Source organism: Hemiscyllium ocellatum, chromosome 12, assembly GCF_020745735.1.
Source record: "Hemiscyllium ocellatum isolate sHemOce1 chromosome 12, sHemOce1.pat.X.cur, whole genome shotgun sequence".
NCBI classification, from domain to species: domain Eukaryota; kingdom Metazoa; phylum Chordata; class Chondrichthyes; order Orectolobiformes; family Hemiscylliidae; genus Hemiscyllium; species Hemiscyllium ocellatum.
The window spans coordinates 64,227,919-64,242,814 of record NC_083412.1 but is presented as its reverse complement, the minus strand read 5'-3'; the positions used below and the strand labels follow the sequence as shown (position 1 = coordinate 64,242,814).

Sequence of the window (14,896 nt, the reverse complement as noted above, 5' to 3'; positions counted from 1 at the left end):
GTGGTACAATTGCAACATTTAAGAGGCATTTGGAGGGATATGGGCTGGGTGCTGGCCATTGGGACTAGATTGGGTTGGGATATCTGGTCAGCATGGATGGGTTGGACTGAAGGGTCTGTTTCCATGCTGTACATCTCTATGACTATGACTCTTGGAGTGGTGCAGGAAGATGCTTACACTGAACCAGGCTGACTCTTGTCTGACAGAAACGTTGACCTTTGTTTGAATGTTGGACTAAATAGACGGGGCCCATCCAAACTTGGCGAGAGTAACATCGAACTATTGTTCCCAAACTCAGCTTTGGGAACTGCGCAGTGTGCATAATAGCCACTCAAGTAATCAATAGGAAAAGAAACGAAGGCGGGGAACAAGATGTGAGAAATCTCTCAAAAGTTAACCCCTCAAACATAAATCAAACTGTAATCAGTTTGCCTGTATTAGGTGCAGCAGAAAAAAAAGTCTGCTCACAATGTGGAAACAGCAGTGGATCACGAAAAAGTATCAAACCGTCAGGTCTTGGCTAAATTCACAAATATTGATTCCGTTTGATAGTGGTCTGTAAGGTTTTCTAACTCACTAACGTGGAGGAAAAGTAGTCCTGGCAACTGAATATGTTCAAAGGCGATGGTCAAGTTTTTTTTGTAATCACTTTGTCCCTTCTCAGAAAGCGGATTATGATTTTAGAGCTGTGATTTCATCCAACAAGGCGAACAGGAATTGTGAAATGCCATTGATTTCAGTTTTAACATGTCACACTGGAACATAGCAATACTTCAGATCTAGCCGGACGCCCTGGGAAGGAAGGAGCGGTCTAATTAAATTTGGGCTGGCGGAGAAGACAGAAACACAGAAAAATGGCAAAACCCTGAAGAAAAATAAAAGACGTCTGCAGAGAATTCTCACGGGACTAACAATTTCAATTCCAGGCTGTGAGAAAGCAGTGAGATTGAAAACGCTCCAAATGTTCCACAGACCTTTCATTCCCTTCCGTTATCTGCCTGGTTGCATTCATTTATGAGACTGGGTGGTGGTGATGTGAAGGGGGGAGGGGGATGGTGAGTGTGGAAGAAATCCTAAACTGTTCTCATTCCTCTATCCTCAACTTTAAATGGTCAGGTGACCTCGGTTCCTCCAATGACGACGGTAAATTCCTGCAGCTCTTCCTTCAATCTCACTTAACCCCCTGCCGACTCCCTCGAAATAAAGCTCAGATCTGCACAAATTCGCCACATCTGAGAGTGGGAGAGCTGATCTGCTGGGAGCTGGGAGGTTTTCCCTTTTAGCTGGCGGACGGTGTTGGTAAAACTTGGTGCAGATCTGATGTTTTAGTGTTTGCTCCAAGCCACGTCAACAGGGGTGTGAGACAGCTTTAAATCCCGGAGTACTGATCAAATTTCCTTCAAGTCCCCTCCTCCCCGGGTGCCTTGTGTGGACCGAATCCCTGTCTCTCTCTCTCTCACACACACACAGAGCTAGTGCAACTCGATCATCGCAGCAAGATGGTAAGAGTCATTGCGCTTTCTCCTCGTTCTTGCCTTTTCCAGCTTTTGTTACCTCTACACTGGCCGCAGTATCATTTTGTTGCATTGACGATCTGCCTCTTATTTTGAACAGGTATTCAAAAGTATTCCGTTTTTTGTCCTTCTAGCCATCGCCTTGATAAATGCTGAAGTAAGTTCGATCTCTTCATTCGCTCCCCTTTCACGCGATTTTCGTATTCCCGGGGATAAAAGGGACCGATGGTTTTTTTCTGTCTGACAAACTTGGGCGTTTTCAACGTGAAACGATCCTGATCCTTTCTATCTAGCGGGACTTCGATGCAGGACAGTTAGGTTTCAGGGATTGCTCGTGTTGTTTTTATGTATGTAACAAATGGTTCGTTTTTCTTTGACTTGGGGGATGGGGCGTAGAGGGGGGGATAACATTTGCTTGCTGCTGCAAGTTCAGACTGATCGTGAATGCATGCTGGACGAGAGATGGTGAAGGGGTTAGTGGGTGGTACTGATGTTCGTGTGGACAAAAAAAACACAGGACTGAGTCGAAAGCTGATGGGAAGTAGTGTCTGTAAACTGTGAGATGGGAATCCAGTGAAAAACTGTGACAAGTTTATCCTCTTGTTCGGGAGTTGGGGGCAGGGGATTACAAACCCTGTTCCCACAGCGACGAGAATTGACAAAAGAAAACTTATCGTAGAAAGTAAGTCGAATATTTTCTGGAAGTGAGGAGGGTCTCATTCTAAAAGTGACCCCCGCCCCCACTCGCACACATCAATAACTAAGAGGTGACACTATGTAACATAGCCTTCCTACCCTTGGCTTTGCGGTTTGAGTTCGGCACCAGTGAATTCTCGCAGGGTTATCAGTGGTACTTTATCTGTCAGCATAAAGAGAGCTTACTTTGTCTTAGTTTAACTGTGAGCAGCATTTCAAACGCCCACTACAACCCAGAGACACCGTGTTTCAAATGGCTGCATTTTCTTATTCTCATTGTTAAATCAGTCGTGAGAGCTACACAAGATATTTTGCTAATTGGGTTCAATATGCAAGCTGTACGAACATGTTTGAAATCTCAAAATATAGAGGACTCTTGTTACAACAGTCCTTAAAGGGACAAGTATTTACTCATTAATTTAATTTACAACTACAAAATAAATCTCATTAACATTATTGTTATTGCCATAGTGACTAATGTTTCTAATTTCATAAAGATTGAATATTTTTCTAGTTATTTGAATAAATCTAATTTTCCAATTTGAAAATGTCCATCTATCAGTTGAATCTTATTTGTATTATTAATCCCTCTTGCTGTTGTAACTATTAAATTTCTTGTTTGCAATACAGCCATGTTAATTGTTTGGATAAAGGGTTCATTTCTCTAATGAGTGGGATCTGGCAACTAGTATTCCCAGAAATCTGCACTGGGCTGCCTGTCTTTCATCATCTAAGTTGACTTGAATAAGGGAATCGAGATTTGTCTATTCATTGCAGATGTCATTATTTTGGGAGGCATAATAACTCTATATGGATGGGAGCAGCAAGTTGCAAAGAGACAGATCTTGGATCACTGTGAGTGCCAGATAGATTCAGTGCCAAAAAGTATGAGGTCATGTGCTCTGGATTTAAGATAAATTGGAATATTTTTTCTTACGGGTGAGGGACTATGGAGAAACAAAGGGAATTGGGTATCTATGTACACAAATTACTACTGTACATGTTACTTCACTGGTACAAATAGTTATCAAAACAGTCAAATCTCAAGGGGAGGCAAGGTAAAAATGAGGAAGTGATACTTCAGTTGTATAGTCAATGTGAAGTACTGTGTACAGCTTCGTGCACTGCATTTCAGCAACTAAGAGAAACTGAGGACTGCAGATGCTGGAGATTGGAGTCAAAAAGTGTGGCACTGCAATCCCTCCAAGGATTCCTGATGATGGTCTTATGCCTGAAACATCGATTCTCCTGCTGCTCAGATGCTGCCTGAACTGCTGTGCTTTTCCCGCACCAGACGCTTTGGCACTGTATTTCAGGAAAGCTATATTGGTCTGGAGAGGTACAGTGCAGATTCATTGAAATACTACTTTAAGTTATGACAAAAGTCTCGTAGGTTTGGCTTGTCTTCCCAAAACTTGAGAAGGTTGATAGGTGACCTAATTGAGGTGCATGGAATGGCAGTTCGTGGAATAGGGATCAATAAAGTGTGGTGCTGGAAAAAGCACAGTAGGTCAGGCAGCACTTGAAGGGCAAGAGAGCCAATGTTTCAGGCGGAACCCTTCATAAGGGTGAAGGACTAAGCTTGAAACATTGACTCTTGCTCCTCAGCTCCTGCCTGACTTACTGTGCTTTTTCTAGCACTACACTTTATCAACTCTGACTTGTCCAACATCTGCAGTCCTCACTATCTCCTAGTTCTTGGAATAGGAAAGATGCATACAAGTTACACCCACTGGTGAAGTAATCCTAATTGAGAGAATGCAATGTTAAAAGTTAAACCAACATTTAGGAATAAAATTAAGAAGCAATTTCTGATGATAAAAATTAGTGGAAGTCTGGAACATGCTCCCCTCCAAGAGATCATAGATAGTGAGTCAGTTGAAGTCTTCAAGACTAATATTGATAAGTACACTGAACACAAATCTTAATGACTCGTGACTCCGTGCAACTGAATTAAACCCTGCTGTTACTATTCAGTCAAAATCTCTCCCAAAAAATGGTCAGTTCTGAAGATGGCACATAATCTTTCTAATCACTTTATAAATCTATCTATAATAATTCCCCTTCTCAAGGCCACCGGGGATGTGCAATAAATGCTTGTCTTGCCAGTGATGCCCTGATTTCTTGAATGAATAAATAATTGAGTGCATATAGTCTTTAAAAGATTCCTGTGGCAAATTCATTTGAAAGTGGTAGATGCTTTTAGTCTCTACTTTGCAATAGACCTCTGTACAGATTGATGCTGAGTTATCATTATTACTTTGTATTTATTTTTAATTGGCCTATTCAGACATCCTGTGACACAATTCCAGGGCAAGTGAGACTTGAACCCAGGTAAAAACAACGACTGCAGATGCTGGAAACCAGAGTCTAGATTAGAATGGTGCTGGAAAAGTACAGCAGTTCAGGCAGCATCCGAGGAGCAGGAAAATCGACGTTTCGGGCAAAACCGTTCATCAGGAATACAGGCAGAGAGCCTGAAGGGTAGAGAGACCACCGACACACTCCAGGCTCTGATGTAGGGACACCCTGACACACGGTGAAGCCTGGAATTAAGTCTAATAATGACCATGAAACCATTGTGAATTGTCAGAAAAAGCCCACTGGGTTCACTAATGTCCTTAAGGAGGAGACTGCTATCCTTACCTGGTCTGGCATACATGTGACTCCAGACCCACAGCAATGTGGCTGACTCTTAAATGCCCTCTGGCAAACAGGAATGGCAATAAATGTTTCCCTAGCCAATGGTGCCCACATCCCATAAATGAATAAAAAAAGCTAGCATTGTGCTATAAGACCTTGCATACAATCTTGTTGTGGAAAAAGTCGAGTTGGTTAAGAAAATGGTTGAAAGGCAGGAGACAACATTAAAGAAACCGGCAGTAGCTGTAAATAGGCAGGATGTGGCTTGTTTGGGGCCATCAACTATTCACCATGTTTATTGGTGACTTGGATGACAGGATAAAAATCAATATATTCAAATTTGCTAACAACAACAACAAATAATGGGAATTGTAAGCAACGTTCACAAGCATGAAAACACAAGATGATATGAATTAAGGTTGGGTTCCTTTATTGGGTGGCATGGTGGCTAAGTGGTTAGCTGAAAATGTGTTGCTGGAAAAACACAGCAGGTCAGGCAGCATCCAAGGAACTGGAAATTCGACGTTTCGGGCATAAGCCCTTCATCAGGAATGAGGAAAGTGTGTCCAGCAGGCTAAGATAAAAGGTAGGGAGGAGGGACTTGGGGGAGGGGCGATGGAGATGTGGTAGGTGGAAGGAGGTCAAGGTGCGGGTGATAGGCCGGAGTGGGGTGGGAGCGGAGAGGTCAGGAAGAAGATTGCAGGTTAGGAAGGCGGTGCTGAGTTCGAGGGATTCGACTGAGACAAGGTGGGGAGAGGGGAAATGAGGAAACTGGAGAAATCTGAGTTCATCCCTTGTGGTTGGAGGGTTCCCAGGCGGAAGATGAGGCGCTCTTCCTCCAACCGTCGTGTGGTTATGGTCTGGCGATGGAGGAGTCCAAGGACCTGCATGTCCTTGGTAGAGTGGGAGGGGGAGTTAAAGTGTTGAGCCACCGGGTGGTTGGGTTGGTTGGTCTGGGTGTCCCAGAGGTGTTCTCTGAAACATGGTTAGCTGCCTCACAACGCTAGGGTCCCAGTTTTGATTCCAGTGTTGGGCAACTGTCTGTTTGGAATTTGCACACTCTCCCTGTGTCTGTGTGGGTTTCCTCTGGGTGCTCTGGTTTCCTCCCTCAGTCCAAAGATGTGCAGATTAGGTGAATCGGCCATGATAAATTGCCCATAGCGTTCAGGGATATATAGGCTAGGTGCATTAGTCATGGGAAGTATAAGATGTGGCTGGATGGGATACTCTTCAGAGGCTCATTGTGGACTTGTTGGGCCAAATGGCCTGTTTCCACACTGTAGGTGTTATATGGTCCTATGGAAAAACTAGCAAATGCATTTCAATGTAGGCAAACATTTTGATATCCTGTTTCCTTAAAATAAAAAAATTAAAACTCCGGTTTTCTCCCACAGTACAAAGATGTACAGGTCAGATGAATTGGCCATGCTAAATTACCCACTGTGTTAGGTGCATTAGTCAGAGGTAAATGGTTCTGGGTGGGTTACTGTTCGGAGGGTCGGTGTGGACTGGTTGGGCCGAAGGGTCTGTTTCCAGCTATATAAACCATCAAAGTACAATGAATAGGTACAAATAATAATCAGTCAGCCCGTGGAATGTTAGTCTTAATTATGCACAGGGCTAGATTACAAGGAATGAGGAGTCATGCCCAAACTATTCAAATCCTGGTGCAGGCCATGGCTGGAATCTGAGCAGTGTGGGAGCTAGACCTTGAGGTATCTGCAGCTATGAAGAGAATTGCAGTGACAATTTCCCAGCATGATGTCTTGACTCCCAATCATGAAACTACAATAGAATTGTACAAAGAATTCAGAAGAGTAAGCTATGATTTCATGTTTTCAAGATATGAAGGAAATGCTTGTGAAGAATAGGGAGAAACTGTTTCCACTGATTGGAAAGTTCATGAAAGGTTTAAATGGCCCACTTGTATTCCTATCATTTATTCATTGTCTAGAATAGAGGATCAAAGCACACCATGATGACATTTGGTCAAATATTCGATGAAATATGGACTACGCTTTGTGGATCTTCTAATCCTCAGTAGAATATCAAATTAGGTTTTAGAGAACTGTAATGATCCCAGCTGATAGTAATACTGGACAGGTCAGTGAGTGAAACCTGGCTTGATAGATCATAACTGTGTGGTTTGCAGTTTGGTTACTACAGCAGTTAGTTACTGAACAATCTTGACGTAAATTGCAAAATGCGAACCTCACCCCTTTTCCCGGCAACATCCTTCAGAGATCCCAGTGAAGTACCACTCCTATTTTAACTCCTTAATTTCTTTCTTAATGCTGGGCAAGAATTACTTTTCAATAACTTTCTATCTATTCACGACATTTGATTTCTGTATTCCTGACTCTAACCACGATACAAAGACACCAGGTACTTCACTGATTATTGCTAACTGAACATAAGACCTGACTACTTAAACAAATCACCGATACGCATTTTGGGCTCTGCCAGGGCCATTTCGCTTCTGACACATCCATTTTGGTCTAAAATGGACAACAGAGCTGAACTCCAGAGGTGGTGTGAGTGAGTGCCTTTGGCAGCAGTGTGTATGCCATCAAGAAACTCTAACAAAACTGGAATGGAACTGGTGGGGTTGCGGGGATGAGGAGAGACTTTCTACTGGATGGAGTTGTACCTAGCATGATGAAGGATGATTTGTGGTCGCTGAAGAACAATGATCTCAGCTTCAGAATATTTCTGTAGGAGTTCCTCAGAATAGTGTTTTAGACCCAACCATCTTCAGCTGCTTCATCAGTAACCTCCCCTCCATCATAAGGTCAGTGGTGGGGATGATTGCGCAATGTTCAGCACCATGCCCATCTACATCAAGCACTACAAGGCATCCTGGTTTGTGGCGACTAAGGTTTGTGTCACACAAGTCCAAAGGTGTGCAGGCAGGTGAATTGGCCTTGCTAAATCGCCCAGTGTGTTAGGTGCATTAGTCAGAGGGAAATGGGTCTAGGTGGGTTACTCTTTGGAGGGTCAGTGTGGACTTGTTGGGCAGAAGGGCCTGTTTTCACACTGTAGGGAATCAAATCTAAAATAAAATTGCCAGGCAATAACAATCCCAAAGAAAAGCGAATCTAACCATTTCCCTTGACATTTTCATTGGCATCATTGTGCTGAATCTCCACCATCAACAGCCCGGGAATTACCATTATTAACTTGAAATTGAACTGAATCAGCCATATAAATACTGTTGTTGCAGCAGCAGGTTAGAGGCTAGGAGTCCGATGGTTAATAACTTTCCTCTTGACTCACCAGTGCCTGTTTGCCATCTACAAGGCACAAGTCAGACTGTGGTGGAATAGCTCCCCATGTGCCTGTTTGAGTACAGCTCAACAATAGTCAAGCAGCTCAGCATCTTCCAGGACAAAGCAGCCCCTTTAATTGGCACCCAAACCTCCATCTTCAAAATTTTCTGCCTTAACCACCATTGTGGCACTATTGTACCATCCAGAAGATGCACTGCAGCAACTCACCAAGACTGCTTCAACAGCACCTTCAAAGCTTGTGATCTCTCCCCTAAAAGGAGAAGGGCAGCAAATACATAGGAACACTAGTCTCACCTCATTTTGACTTGAAATATTATCACTATTCTGTCACAGTCACTGGGTCAATATCCTGGAACATCCTAACGCCTAGGACAACAGTTCTAGAAGGCAGCTCACTACTGTCTTCTTGCAGGCAGTTGGTCATGGACAATAAATGCTGGTCTAGCCAATAACTTATACATCCCATGTAGAAATTAATTTCTAAGAAACATACGCCAGGCAATGGCAATCTCCATCAAAATTTAATCATCTTCCCTTGGTGTTTGATGGTATTACCACTGCCAAAATTCCCATCATCAACATCCCGAGGCTTACAGTTGACCAGAAATGTAATCATTGTGGCTACAACAGGTCCGAGGTTCAGAACTTGGGAATTCTGCAATGAATAATTAATCTCTTGAATGCCCCCCAAACCCTGTCCATCATGTGAAAGACAAAAGTGAAGAGCATGATGGAATATTGTGCACAGGTCTAGGTGAGCACAATTCTAACCACACTCTCAGTTTAACAGTTACAAGGACAAAGTAGTGCACTATTCAGTAGCCTTCTACATCTACCTCCCTGCACTACTGGTACACAATTGCAGCAATTTACCAAACCTTTTTTGACAGTACTTTCCAAACCAAAAGTTTCTACTATAGCAAGAGAAAGAGCTACGGAGAAGAAAGAATGCCACCAGCTACAATCTTCCCAACAAGTGACACCCTATCCTGATTGCTCATTGGCCCTTCTCTATCACTGGGTCAGAACCTAGAAACCTCTCATTAAAAGTACTGTGAATGTACCTCCTAACTAGTTCTCAAAGGAGTTACCTCAGAGTTCAACAGGACCTTGATCTAATGGGCCAATGGCCTGACAAGTGACAGATGGAGTTTAATTTAGGGAAAGGTGAGGTGCTGCATTTTGGAAAGGCAAATCAGGGCAGGACTTATACACTGAATGGTAAAATCCTGGACTGAGAGGGGAAAGATTTATAAGGGACAACATTTTCACACAGAGGATGGTATGTTTATGGAATGAGCTGCCAGAGGATGAGGCAAGGCTGGTACAATTACAACATTTAAAAGGCACCTGAATGGGTATATGAATAGGAAGAATTTAGAGGGCTGTGGGCCAAATGCTGACAAATAGGATTAAATTTATTGAAGATATGTGGTCAGCATAGATGAGTTGGACTGAAGGGTCTGTTTCTGTGCTGCACGTCTCTCACTCTGAGTTAAAGGTGAACAATGCATGTTGGCCTTGCCAATTACACACCAACTTGTCAATGAATAAAAAGGACACACCTGTTTACTTGAACTGCTATTTTCAGGGATCCATGTTCATGGTCTCCAAAGTTCCTTTACACAAGTAAGTATCCTGATATTTATGTGTATTTCTGTTTGTCTAAACTATTACCATTCACTTATCCAAAATGAATTCTGAAGTTTCTAGCTTTCTTCCTTACCGTACTTCCGCATGTTTCTGAATCTTGTCCCAACATTTAAATCTAAATTATGTATATTTATTACAAAAGAGAAAGTGACTCAGTACTGGAAATATCCTTTTAGTCACAAAAACATCTATCACACTTTCCTTTGTTTCCTGACACTAACAATTTTTCTGGATTCAACTTATCTTCTCTTGGGTCCCAAGGGCTTTTGCTTTTCCTGACCAGCAAGCCATCTGGGAACTTGTCAAAAGTCTTCCTAGAACAAATGAAGTTCACCATCCCCATTAATCCTCCTTCTTAACTTCTTTTAAAATGCTTCATCAACTTGGTCAGCCCAGGCCTTTCCTGTATTGATTAATTTATTCCTTCTGTATGTGACAAGTAATCATGCCCCTCAATGTTTTCCTAAATTTGCCCATCACTGATAATATTGAGTGATGTAAAGTTGTGATTTATTCCATGCCCCATTTTGATATTATGCTACATTGTTAGCAATACCTAATTTCATGCCTGTGACAGGGAGGATTGGAAAATGATGGTCAGAGCTCCATTATTCACCCCTAGCTTATTTTATTATCAGGAATACATTTCATCCAGACCAGGCAATTTTCTTACTTAATGTATTCTCTCTGGTTTATTACATCCATTAACAATGATAACCATATTGTTCCTGTCTTTTATGAAGACAGACACAAAGCATTCATTAAAAATCACATCCAGGTCTTATGTCTCCATGCATCAATTATTTTTCTGGTCACCAATCAGCCAGCTTTTTTCCTGGTTACTTAATTATGTATTTCTAGTTTATTGAGATTTTCTTTTTTATATATCATTGCATCACCTGATGTTAGATATGAGAAATGATTATGAAATCAGTCACTGTGGTAACAAAAACGTTTCAGATTTTCTTCCTCCATTGGCCTAAGGCTAAGAGGCCTATGTACTTAACTGATTGGCTGTGCAGCATAAAAAAGGTAAGAGACTCTGATGGTATGGCAGCATAGAAGAGTGTTGCAGAAATTTCAGAGGTTAGGGCAGGCACAATTGGTTGGATGGATCCCTCCCTTTGTTGTGTTAACGTTTTGTTTTTACAAGGTTCAAAGCCATGCATTGATTCCAGAAGATTGGCCAAATTCCTTTTACGATTCTATCTCCTATAACACTAGCTGTGTTCCTAGGTAATCTGAATGACACAATTTGGAGGTGCCGGTGTTGGTCTGGGGTGGACGAAGTTTAAAAATCACATAACACCTGGTTATAGTCCTACAGGTTTATTTGGAAGATGGTTATGATGACCACTTGATGAAGAGGCAGCACCTCGAAAGCTAGTGCTTCCAAATAAACCTGTTGGGCTACAACCCGGTGTTGTGTGATTTTTAACTTTGTCTGCAAAAAGCTATTGATCAGAGCACCAATCCACAAGTTTGATCTACGTGTCTGAGCAAGGAAAGAGCTGGTAGGATTGTAACTCCCAAAGCTGGGTCCAAACTGAGCATGTGTGTTTAAAATCAGCTGCAAGGTATGCTCGCCGCATCCTTGCTCTAGAATGTCTTTCACAGATATTGGCTTGGATCACTTTTCACTATTTTCAAAACTAGCAATCACTTTTTAAACCAGGGTGCTCAGCGTATGCAGTGAGCTACAGATCACATCTTCAACTTAAAGTGAGCGGAAAAGGTCAAATTCTATTTGCATTGAATGGGATTCAGATATTTGAAGGTATGGGAACAACATTCCACAATATCTTTTATTTTGCTGTGAAAACCATATCTCTTGATTCTAAAGGATTATCCTATTACTCATCAAGATCCAATTGCAAGTGTGTCCACTGCAATCAAATTTATGAGACATTTGTCCTGGGTTGAACGTTCTCCTTCAGCCTCACACCAATGATTCCTAATGTGACTCTGCTGAGAAACACTATGGGAATCCTTCAAGTCCATTTCTATTTGACACATGGAGTATAAATTGAGTTTCTGATGAAAGAGGACTTTTTTTTTTATAAAAGTATCCACAGGACCACTTGAACAATTGTTCAACATTTAGAACACCTATCTGCAATCATTTCAAATATTTAACCATACCATGACTTTCAAAATCCATACTTTTAACATATATTTTTTGGGAAGGGAGCTCATTGTCGTGCATATATAAACCTGTCTCCTAGGCAGCAAATTCAAGTTTAACTCTGGCTGTGTTAGCGAGGCACTAACAACCTGAAACCTGAACTCCCAATTAGAACTCATCAAAGCCTGTAGCTTTAGTATAATGGATACTTAATTAATTCCTTCAAATCTACTATATTGTTTTGCTACTTAGAACATAAAAACATGGCTAAGATTAAAGGCTAACATCTGGGTATGAGGGGCTCTTGAAAGCCAGACAATAACACCTATGTAGTCACAATATGGGAGCAGTGTGTTGCTGGTCCACTGGGAGCACAAGTAGTTTAATGTTGGCTGACTGATGATGAGGATTTTACAAGCTCAGGTCACAGGAAATCTGTTGGTGTTGGTAGAACAAGACGCTAGATTCATGTAATTAATGTGATGCCTCTCTTTCCTGTTGGACAATTTGAGATTTTTTAAAAGGAAACTGCTGGAGAAACTCACCAGGTCTGGCAGTGTCTGTGGAGGGAGTTACAGAGACAACTTTTTAAATCCCATTTTACTCTTCTGTAGAACTGAAGGGCGCTGGAACAGTGAGCCTTGTGTTCCCATTTCATTCTGTGGGTGAAAAGATAAGAGTGGCGATGGCAGAAAATGTAATTAAAATCTAATGTTGCTTGCATTTTTTTCTGGGTATTCAAACTGCTCAAATTTATAAAAATTATATCACACATCTATAATAGTAGAATATGAGGTTTTGCAATGTAACACTATTATCCTATACTATACTGTACTGAACAAGTCTGATCCCTTGTTGTTGATATAAGAACATTGAAGCATAATCTGATACCACTGTGTCTACTAGTAAAAGACAGTCAAAATATTAAGATTCAAAAAGGTCAGTACTTGATTCACTGCTTTTACGTTTCTGTGAGTTATATTACATGAATGTTTGTAATTTTGTTTTGATAGTATGTTTAATTAAATTTCACCAGCAGCCTCCCCTACTTTGCAAACAGAATGAATGTTCATGTGGTAGAATGTTCATGTGTCCTATTACACAAGAAAGAAAATTGTTTGTGTTATGAGATGTTTTCCATTATTAGCACAATTTGCACTCCAGACAAATTTTACCCCCAAGGAATGCTCTTGATAAGTTAAGATTAAATAAAGCTGAGTGCTTGAATGTTGTTGGTAAAAATGTGCTGTCAGGATATAATCACATGTCAGGTGGTTCAATTAATGAGTGAGAATGAGTCATTCACCTGTTAGCTAGCTTTCATAGGCAATTGAGTTAGCATACAATCAGAACAAAAGGTATTACAAGACATTGCATTTGAAAAGTTGAGGTATGTATGGAGCAGTTTGGACTGGGCTGGAGAATTTCTTGAGTAAATATTGTTCTTTTATCCAATAAAGAGATTTGTCCACATTTGATAACAAGATGCCTATTTTAGAACTTTCAAATTCGCAACTGGAGAAAAACATTATCACAGTTTATTTTATTAGAAATTGTCCAATAGATAAGGATTAGAGTACATTGGATTTATTATGTTTCTGAATAAAATAAAATTTGATTTAAAGAAATTAAACTTCACAATAAGGAAGCAATACAGAGTTGAGGAATCAAAGGAGCTTTAGAAAGGAATTATAATGCTACACCTGGATCTTTAAAAAGTTGGACCATCTGTCCACAGACTGATGTGACGTTTACATTTGAATTTGAGGAAAGGCATTAGTTTCAACACATTACTGCTCCCAATCTTGCACCTACAGAGGAAAGTGGGTAACTGAAAGTTAGCATACCAGCATCGCATGTGAGGTTGAAATACCATGCACTTGGTATCAATGTGATGAGGATCAGGGACCAAAGTGGAGTTTAAATCAAAACTCATCATATGATGGCAGAATGCTCAAGAGGATAAATAGCCTATTTCTTCAGTTCTGAGTTCAGAGGAATAATCTACTCTGAATTGCACTGTACCTGTAACAGTTTTTGCAGGTAATTAATATTTGAGATGTATGATTTGATATGAGTGTTGGTGTTTAAGAGCAGATTACGGTATGTTTACATTCTCATCACAGATCGGAGCTTAATATATGTTTGAGTCTGTTGTGATCTCTAATGTTAATGAAGTTCAGGGTTCAGAACTGGTTTCTATGTTCTGTAGTATCTACATGAAGAAAGGAGTGCATATGGTTAGTCCTAACTGGCTAATGACAAATCAGCAGGACATTCCTGTACCCATCCATTTCATTCCTATTACACAAGAAAGAAAATTGTTTGTGTTATGAGATGTTTTCCATTATTAGCACAATTTGCACTCCAGACAAATTTTACCCCCAAGGAATGCTCTTGATAAGTTAAGATTAAACAAAGCTGAGTGCTTGAATGTTGTTGGTAAAAATGTGCTGTCAGGATGTAATCACATGTCAGGTGGTTAAGTTGAAGCAAATGTGGGTTAGCCTAAATCTCAGTCTTCTGTGATAATTTCATTTTAATTTAATACCAGAATCATCGAGAAATGACAACATAATCATATACTGAGACAAAAGTTATTTGTTTAATAATCTCAGTGAGGAAGACAAACCAAACACAGCTTTATATTAAATTGGTTGATATCCCATGGTATTTAAGAAGCCACAGTTTTACCTGTCTTCATGCTTTCTTTCTTCTCTTTGACCTGTTACACTTCTGATTATGTCTTATCATTCTTTCAAATCACAATCTACAGTACGATGGGAAAGTATTATGTCTGCATCCTTCCCACCCTTACAACTATCACTTTCTCCTAGCCCTAAACTTTTCACCATTGACAACCTTGCCTGTTGATAGTACCCCTATATTTTCCCCTTTTAAATTATTAAAGCTTTATTAAATAATTATTAAATTATTAAAGCTCATCTCTCATTTTTTCATCGTGCACTTTACAT

At 40.6% G+C, this 14,896-nt stretch overlaps 1 protein-coding gene across 1 annotated transcript in view; it reads left to right on the top strand.

Moving 5' to 3' along the window:
* The first annotated feature begins 1,233 nt into the window (after positions 1 to 1,233).
* Positions 1,234 to 14,896, top strand: part of fstl1b (follistatin-like 1b) — a 108,435-nt gene continuing 94,772 nt past the window's right edge. The window contains exons 1-2 of the mRNA XM_060833616.1: positions 1,234 to 1,502; positions 1,615 to 1,671. Of these exons, the coding sequence (XP_060689599.1) occupies positions 1,500 to 1,502; positions 1,615 to 1,671 (60 nt within the window). The 5' untranslated portion in view covers positions 1,234 to 1,499. The remainder of the gene's footprint in view (positions 1,503 to 1,614; positions 1,672 to 14,896) is intronic.